The sequence below is a fragment of the Penaeus vannamei genome, chromosome 20, assembly GCF_042767895.1.
Source record: "Penaeus vannamei isolate JL-2024 chromosome 20, ASM4276789v1, whole genome shotgun sequence".
Classification (NCBI taxonomy): Eukaryota; Metazoa; Arthropoda; class Malacostraca; order Decapoda; family Penaeidae; genus Penaeus; species Penaeus vannamei.
In genome coordinates, this window is record NC_091568.1 from 26,194,135 (window position 1) to 26,204,134 (window position 10,000).

Genomic DNA, 10,000 nt, shown 5'->3' on the forward strand with positions numbered 1-10,000 from the left:
CTTTGAAATGTATCCTTTGTGCTAAACAAAGCACAGCTGTAAAGCACACTCAAGCCCTCAACTTGAATTTGATGCTAGCCTGGCCACCCATGCTAAAAAATAAACATCAACTATAATCAAGCATCCTTTATTTTAAAGTTTCATGCAAAACAGACATAAGAGGAATCTAAAAAGCTATGCATATCATACATGAGTTTAATATGAACTAGAAAAGGGATCATTACACCTACTTCTATATACAATGAGAATGTAAAATTCCTAAAGATATACATAAACAAAGCCACTTTAACTAATACTATCTTCTAAATTTCCTATTGATTTGAGTATCTCCTTATAATACCTTGCAGCTGTGATATGAAACACTAATAATAAAATACTTTTCTCCAATAGCAATCCCTGACAAACTAGCATAAGACCCGTAGATATCTGAAAACCTATCTCCTATTTTCCTTTCTTCCTGAGACGTCCATTAAAAAACTTTTGTATAACTGCAAATATATTGATAAATCAGAAAATAAAAGAATACAATTTCTTACTTACAGCAGAGTATCTTGACTCAAAACTGCTTCTATTTTTTTCATGATTCTTTCACACGTTACATCTTCCATGGTGGTCAGAGTTGAAACCTGTAGATACACAAATAATTTAAAAGCCATTATGACCAAGAATTGTAATTCATAAAATCCTAAAAAAGAGCAATAAAACTATTCAAATCAACAAAGACACTCACTCTCTCTCTCATAATTATGCAAAAAATAGCTATTTCAAGCAGATGTATTGTGACACAAGAATCCTAGTGCAAACTAAGCTTCCACTGCAATTCAGGTTTGTTGCAGAAAATATCTGCAGTACTGCATCCACCCATGACAAATTCTTGTAACTAACGAGGCCACCACACCTTCACCCTGTCAAAGGCAAAGAACCCCCACTACGTATTTCGTTAGATAGAGCTTGGACTGATTCGATATTTGACAGCAAATCACCAGGTTGGCCTACAAGTTCTGTTTTACCAGACTGTACATGGTGTAGGTTTGCTGTCCAGGTGCATTACCTATGACACAAAGGTCATAGCAAATACCTGAGACACTGTGGCTGTAAATCTGATAGGTGATTGTGGGCATACCTTCAATTTAAGTAGATTGTTATTTTAGCCTTTAAAAGGTTTATTTAGTTTTAGTCTATCTCTGTAAAGTCCCAATATCAACATTCACCGAGTTCTGTTAGTGATTTGTCATTTTATACTACTGTACTCTGTGCATTAAATTATATATTTCTATCAATAAAAGGTGATTTTTCAACACATGCTATCATTGAGTTCAATAATTTCACTAGATCCAGGTGATGCGACTATTACATCAAGAAAAATATTGGCTGAGGGCTGGGTGATAGGAAAATGCTGTCTTTGAAAAATCTAACTGTGGGCTGGGGTGACAGGAATGTGCCATCATGAAAAATCTGGTTGAAGGCTGGGGTAACAGGAATGACTTGCCTAAAGTGTACAAAGCTATTGGAGGAGGGTTTGACTAAGTGGTTCTTGCATCATTTCCACCATTAACCCCTATGATCCAGATGATATGACCATGTCCTAAAGGAAGGAAGGAAGGAAGGAAGGAAGGGAGGGAGGGAGGGAGGGAGGGAGGGAGGGAGGGAGGGAGGGAGGGAGGGAGGGAGGAAGGAAGGAAGGAAGGAAGGAAGGAAGGAAGGAAGGAAGGAAGGAAGGAAGGAAGGAAAGAAAGAAAGATAGAAAGAAAGATAGAAAGAAAGAAGAAAAGAAAAGAAAAGAAGAAGAAGAAAAAATCAGCGTTATTATTGCACTGCCAAGAGGGATGATATGGTGTATGTGCAAGGAAAACAGTCTTTTAGCATCTGTATGAAGCATATGACAAAAATAGACATTGGAAAATGGTAAAATTACAAAAATAATTGTTTTCGCAACCATGTAGTAATGTGGTTACCTGTTAATGTTTACATACAAAAGGCTTGAATGTAAACATTCACTTTTTTATCATACCGATGTCATTATGTTACATGCTGCATAGGTTCTGTAACTCCTTTGATGCATATTTAACTTACCTGCAACTGACAAACACAAAAATATCCTTTGATAACACCAATAAAGGGCCATAAAATTACCCATCAATATCTTGTGGTTACCTGTTAATGTTTACATACAAAACGTACTGTAATGTCACCATCGCCGGAGAACCAGCTGGACGAGATGGACAACTTGTCTGGGACAAGATAGGAGAAGTTCCGAACAGTCATAACATCTTGCCTAACTCGTCTCAATGAGCAGGACGAGCAGTTCCAAATGCAGCATTGGTGTGTCCATACTGCAAAGATTAACCTTGCCAACACCTATGCAACTTGGTACCTATCAACTTAAGTAGATGAAGGGTGTTCACCCTTCTTTGGGAGAGTGCATCATTGGAGTGGTGCATATATACACCTGACTGTAGAGTTTGGTCTGTGTGAGGAAAATTTTTTTTATTCAAATTCTATCCACGCAAATGTAGTTCTCGGTTAACTTTCCACACACGCTTAGTTCATTTTTAAATCATCTTCCGCGCATAAAATTCTTTTGACCTTTCCGCGCACTTGTTTCACCATCCACCCGCTGATTATCTCTGTTTTATACTAGGTATATAGATTGGCATTGAGTTGATGGCTCTATTTTGAAAGGTCTATGGAGAAAATTAAAAATATGAAAGTGAAAGTGAACGTCAATGTGCCAATCTAGGATGCATACAATTCTACTATGCCGGAGATTTCCTGCAAAGCATTACATGATTTCCACAAAGGCTCAGTTCTGTTAACAACTGTCTAATACAATATTGATAACTCGTTACAATATTAACCCTATCTTTGTGATAGGCATTAAAAAAAATAATTGTTGAATTTCTGCGCAACTGTAGACAAATTGATGGTTTCTACGCATGAAAAAATGTAATATTCCCCGCGCAAGGGAAATACTCTACAGTCTGGCATATATACTTGATAACACTCCTTTAAATGTCCGCTGCATATTTGCTTTGGGTGTTTTCCATGTTTTCCCCTCTTACAATTCTCAGGTCCGTCCTTGCCTGCCCTAGCAACTGTAGTACGATAGTAGGTCAATACCCCAAAACTATTCCAGGCAAGTATCAGGGAACTAGGCAATCCATCAGTACCAATACAATTAGTATCGGCGACGCAGACTCGTTGTACAGAATCACCTACGATACCAACGACAACTGACACTACTCACTTTTCCAGTGATGTAAATAAAGCTGTCACAGAGCAAAAGAGGAAATCCCGAGGTGTGAGAGAAGCCCAAGAAAAAGTCTGCAGGTTTGTTGTGGTTCCGGTATCTTGTGCGTTCGAGTTTCGACGTTTTTCTACAGTGATGTTTGTTAATATTTACTTTGAATATCAGTTTCGGTTTCATTTTAAATATCAAGAGTATCTGAAACATGAACATCATGATTATGATGTTCTGACAGAAAAAGTACATTTAAAAGACGTCGGTGGGTTTGTAGTTTCAAATGCAGCATTAGTTAACGACGTCATTAGCACGTCAATGTCGCATCTACGTTGCAAGAATTGTCTCAAATCCAAACTGTAAATGGAACCGTATATCATAAAAAAAAAAATGCTTAACTTCCTCCAGTTGACACTAACAAATGCTAACATAATTTCTGACGAAAAGTGATGAGTGAAAATAATGACCAAACAGTATGATGACACCGTATGTTATCTTACGAAGTGCTATGTGTAATACCCTCATGCATTACGGCAGTGGTTCCCAACTGTTCATTCAGTTATGTCATCCACAGGCGTCATTTCAGCTTTTTTCTTGAGAGGGGAGGGGGTAGGTGAGCGAAGCGAACAAAAATGTTGAAAAAGTTATTCCACGTGCATTTTTACCCTGTAGCCTGACCTACATAGGTATAATAATATAAAAAAAAAGTAAGAAAAAAGGTCCTTCGGAAGGCAAGTCAGACCATGAGGGGAAGGGGGTAAACAATGTCTAGGGATGCAACTGGGTAAGTTAGATAGCTCTGGAAAATACAAGCCTAATAGTAACTTTGAAGGGATGGCACCTGAGCAACTGCTCAAACTAACTGAATGTAACTGTAGGAAAGTTCTTGTCAAAACAGAGTACATTAGGAGCCAGAAGGCTTTATCTAGAGCGCCAAATACTTGCAATTATTTCAAGTCAGTGTGCAGAGCATCGACGTTGTCGGGCGTATGAAAATCCATTAGGTTAAAGTATCAATACTGCTTTAACAAGACCTCATACACGGTTTCTCTAAATGTATGAGAAATAGCATGATTATATGGTAATGCAATTGAGATTTGAATGGCTTACTTTTGATGTCATATCACATGCTAGAATCATGGGGCCGGATTCTCAAACGCGTTAAGGTGCCTAGGTCTCTTACGGCCGAGCGATCTTACAACCCCCATACACAAAGCAAGGAAACCGCCATATTGGTGCGATTTAAGGCGCCGTAGGTTAAGGCAGGGGGAGAGCAGCCTTAAGCGCTTTCCGGCGAGCGGGAAATAACACTCTTCGCTCTTATACAAGGGAAATACAGCAGGACGGCGAAGGCCTCCAGCCTTTTGAGAATCCGGCCCATTGGTTGTAACTCACTTGTCCTAAAAAGAACTACTTTCAAGCATTTGCCTAAATTACTTGACTTCCACATTCCTGCCAAGCTGAATCATGTTAATTCATATAGTAATGTTTAACATTTTAATGGTAAATGATAATACAAGAATGATAACAACAATAATATATGATTACATCAATAATGATAATGATAATAGCAGTGACAATACAACGAGTGATGGTCATAATAAAAAATAGTACATTCATAGTGAGTTTATTCATTAATTACGTCGACTATTCTTGTTACATTTCCTTAGCAGATATCAATAGGAATCTCTTGATACCTCTGAAGATGCAAACTGTCTCCGTTCTAGAGAAAAAAACTATTCATATTTATTACTTCGATTACTGTACTTATAATAATAATAACATTGAATGACTATTTGTAGTGGTGTTGTCATTAATTTTTATTGTGATTACTATCATTATTGTCATTATCATATGTCATGAGCATCATCTATATGGATGAAAAAAGTAAATAAAAATATAAATAATATATAAAAAATAATATATAAAAAATATAAAAAATATCTTCGTATTTGTAGAGCTTTATTTGAAGGAAGGCCTGTGAAAATGTATACAGATTCGAATGCTTTGCTCTGTATGTGACTCGGTACAAGCTGTCCGCTTTTCCGTACATTTCCTCCGTTTTCTAAACATTAGATGATAAGGAAAACGAATATAAACAATAAAGTTGAACCATAGACTATCATATACGGATGGATATTAGATTATTGTTAAAGTGCGTAGGGTCAGAGTCTGATGATCATAGGATTCCCTGCTTTCTTTACTTTCTTGTTTATTGTACTGCATAAAACAATGCAGTAAATGCATAATTAAGCCAATAATGTAACAACATTCATTATAAAATGCACCCGCATCTCTATAGAAAATATATTAGATGTGTAACTTAAGAAAATGAGACATTGAACCTGTAACCTTGATTTATCTATAAGTAAACGACTATTCAGAGGAGTGTGTTGCAGGACTGAAGGTTTAAGGTCGGTTTATGGGGCAGTGGCCCTTTCTTTAGTGATGCACTGCTGGAAGACCCAGCTATAGTGACAGCGGATGAAAATTTCGCCGCGATGAAGAGATTTTCAGTTTTGTTTTCGACCTCCCTGGTTGCCCAGTCATTGCTTGCAACGATTACTTTCATTGTCTGAGGCTTGATCTGGAGAAGCCTTCGGCAGGATAGTGTCACCAATTTTCTTGTTTAATTTATTTAGCTATGGGGAAATATATCAATATTATTTACAACTTTAATTGCATCACTCCATATGTAGTCTTTCAAAATAACAAAAATACAGCTTTCGGTAAAAAAACAAACAAACAAACAACAAAAAAAACCTGGTGACGTCACAATCAGTCTTTTATATCCGTTTATCTGACGAATTTCCGAAGAAGACAGGTGTTTATTCAACGATCTGCATTTTGAGATATCTTCAAATGTAGTATATTCGTTAGTCATTTAAATTCTTGTTTCTTATTAGAGCTTAAACAGTGCAAGAAACTGCAGATAAGGACGCTGCAAGTAAAGCCTAATGTTTCAAGTGTTGAGGCAGCAGTGGTTAGTGGGAGCGAGACTTGGAGAGAAGAGTCTGCTCAGCTGTTATTTAAATTTGTGTTTAGGGACACTGTAAACTCCTTTATCGTTTCACTTTTAATCATAATCTTATTGTACCATTTACTATGTACAGATGGTATTATTTTGTATTACTTTACTCAATTTACATTTAAGTCTCTAATATTTATTTGTGTTAATTAATTAAACATTTATGTATACTATAACTCTTGAGCCATGCCTTCAGGTAGGTATAGATATTATGGGTGGTCATATATGCTAAAGGAATTGAGAAAACTGAATGATAGACAAAATTCCACAAGAAGTAGACACATCGAACGCGCTTCGATTGCTCAACATGACCATTAACGTTCTGTCTTGTCTCTCGGTGGGCGCCTGCGATTCTAAGCGCATCAATTAAAAAGGCTTGTAACACGGATGGAATTTTACGGAAATTCGTCTGCTAAACGGAAGCAAAAGACAACTGACGGGCGGGGACGTCACTACGATTTTTTTTCTGAAGGCCATATTTTTGTAATTTTGTATTACTACAGATGATTTGATGCAAAAGAAGTGTTCAAAACAATATTGTTATATTCCATGTTCATGAAAATTGCGAAAACCATTCTGGTATGAACTGATATGATGTGGCAAACCGAACGTCATCGCGGCGGAAATTTCATCGGATGCCACTTCAGCTGAGCATCACCAAAGGCAGAGCCACAGCCCCTAGATGACTTTGAACCTTCAGCCCTGCAACACTTTCACTATGAATAGTCATATTTTTCAGATAAATCAAGTTTACAGGTTCAGTGTCGCGGACAACCCTGGCTGTCCCCCGGACCCGAATTCTTCAAGCTTTTTCTAACTTTACTAGTAACCTAATAAATTGGTTTGGTGCAGAAAACTTGTTATTTTTTTCTAAGATGATTATAAATGGCATAAATGAAATAATCGTGAAATGGATTTTATACAAGCCAGTAGCCCCTTCGGAAGGTTCAAACTCCCCAACGAGCCCAGAATGCGAAAGAACTAAAAACATTGTGGCAGCCCTGCTTTGTATTTCGAAATACTTTTTAATATAAATATATATTAATGAAAAAAATAAAACTACATCTGCAACACTTTTATATGATTTAATCATTGGGAGAGGGAATTGGAGTTCAATTAGAAATGCTGGAGCTTCGAATGAAAGAAAACTAATTCATATTACAGAAAATATTAAAGCTTGTAATCGTCTACAAATACTTAGAAATAATAGGTACCTAAAACTAACATTCGAGGAATTTATATGTATAAATATATAACACACACACACACACACATATATATATAGTCTTTGATTGTTTTCTAGGAAATTCTTGATGAGTACGATTTTGCATATTTGATCCAGCTGTTTTTATTTACTATTATCAGTAGAAATAGATCATTTGTTGATAAGTTATACATGTGTATGAAGCTGATTCGTTGGACTGAGAGGCGTCCTTCTGAATACAAATTAAGCAGAAAAGTACTATACATACGGATTCCAGACATAGTTTTTGCAAAAGTATAGTTCGGAATAATATATACCCTCACACTCAAAAATAAATTCATATGGACAGAATTACGACTGTGTGGTGACAAAATGTGGTGAAAAGTTGGTAAAATCTAAAATGTAAATGGTTAGGTAATTAGTGTCGGACAGCATTATATGCAAGCATGCATGCACGTACACAGCCAAGCGCACACTCTCTCCAGAATTTTAACTAATAAATTTATTATATATTTCATTTTTTGTAATATGTATACTTGAACTTCCGTTATGCACATATCTATTTATTTTTCTGCTGTATTACTCATCGTTTCTTGTTGTTGTTCCCTTGATTATAATCACAGAATTTCCGCTTAATTCGGTTTGTCCTCTTCCTGTTCCTCCGAGATTGCGTTGTGGCCTTGAACCTATTCCTGTCTGAACCACCAGTTTGTAGTGTCCTTTTCCCTTCGCGTTCAAACAAACACCCGTGTTTTCCATTATACTGATCCGTGTTTTTTTTGTGAAGCACCTTTAGTAATTCCTGTGTTGGAGCTGGACATGAAGTAAGCGAAATCTTTGAAATTCTTAAAAATAAAAACAAAGGATGTCCGTAATATCCACTTACACTAATTTGTAGAAATGGTTTCCTGTATTCCGTCCACAAGTCAACCGCGAACTCTGGAAAATGGAACACATTCTGCTGTGGACGCAAATAATGCAAAAGTATTGATTGACTTTCCTCTCCATTGTAGCGAAGGCCACACCACGAGTCCACCACGCTAGTCCCTGCCTGTGGGCCGACCTCGCAACACTCCTGCACTCACCTGCTCTGACGGTTGCGCTTCACACACGCCACTTCGTTCGTGTAGTGGAAACGGTTGAACTTACGAATTTTCCCCTTTCTTATATCCGATGGTTGATGACAATGGTTGTGCAGGTGATTTAGACTTTGTGGTTTGGGCGTGATAAATTGTTTGTAAAATCACTGAAAAAGGAACAGTTATTGTTTACAGGTAAGGAGGCATAAACAGCTCTTGACTCACCTTGTGTGTTGTTATAGGAACACTGGTAAGTTCCATAATGTTTTGTTATCTACGATGATCTGACCTTTACTCAAGGACGTTTATAGTCGTAGGTACCCTCTGCGGTGTAAGTAATTTGCAATAACATGTGTAGAATTGAAATTATTCTAACAGACCTGAGTCAACATGTGTAGAATTGAAATTATTACAACAGATCTGAGTCTTCGCAGGTTTGAAGATAGTAGGATTTATGATTATAAAAGGATAAAGGTAACATTATTCAGACATCACTGATATTACCACGTGATTTTGTTTATTCTCATAGCTATTATTTATCATTTAGAAATTTAAACTTGGAGTGAAGTGATTCGTGATTACTTCGGATAATATGAGTAAAGTTTTATTCAATTATAATTATCAGAAGTCTTAGACAGTAAAGACAAACTTTAACGGTTAAGAAAAAAGAGTGTATGAACTACTGATAATGATACCTCGATAATGACATTGAGGATGATAATAATGGTAAAAGTAAAATTACTACTTCAAAGAACAACGGTAAAAATAATAAGGGTAGTTTTTACTACTAATGATAAAAGGAATGTTAACAGTAATTACTTATGATAGTCATAATGATAATAAGGATAAGATAGGATTCTACCAATAATGATGTCAGCAATAGTAGTAATGACGATGATAATGGTCACAAATTATCCTTTATAATTATGATGGTAATGATGATTATTACAACAACAACGAGGACATTTATGATAATGATAATAACGATAATGATATTTATTATTATTAGTATTGCTACTATTGCTATTATTCCTGCCATTATTACTGTTATTATTATGGGCATCGTTATCATTGTCATTGCTTTTATCTACATAAAAAGCATATTATATCCGTGAAACCGACAATCAACCGACACAAATTAGTGATAAACGAATGACTATAGCAGTGATAACATTGCTACTAATACAGTTTGCTGTCAATGATATTGTTCATGATAGTCTGAGGATAATTATGGAACAAAACAAAGATTAACGAAGATTAGGGCAATAGTAATGATACAGACTACAATAGCAACAATGGTTATTAGAATAACAGCAATGCTAATACTAATATTCGTAATAGTAAGTGTGCTTATGATGCTATTATTACTGCTGTCATTAGTGATTATGATGATTATGATGAGGATACTACTAATGATATTAGAAATAATGATAATGAAGATGACAGTG

At 36.1% G+C, this 10,000-nt stretch overlaps 1 protein-coding gene across 2 annotated transcripts in view; it reads right to left on the reverse strand.

Annotated features, from left to right (window-relative positions):
- temp (protein prenyltransferase alpha subunit repeat-containing protein tempura) overlaps nucleotides 1-3,475 on the reverse strand; it is a 7,553-nt gene extending 4,078 nt beyond the window's left edge. The window contains exons 1-2 of one of the 2 annotated variants that reach the window (XM_027368526.2): nucleotides 3,248-3,475; nucleotides 541-626 (exon numbers count right to left, since the gene is read on the reverse strand). In XM_027368526.2, the coding sequence (XP_027224327.2) occupies nucleotides 541-626; nucleotides 3,248-3,463 (302 nt within the window). In that variant the 5' untranslated portion in view covers nucleotides 3,464-3,475. Of the gene's footprint in view, nucleotides 1-540; nucleotides 627-2,181; nucleotides 2,327-3,247 lie in introns of those variants that run through there. The other variant, XM_070135249.1, reaches the window with a different exon arrangement.
- Between the last annotated feature and the right edge of the window lie 6,525 nt (nucleotides 3,476-10,000).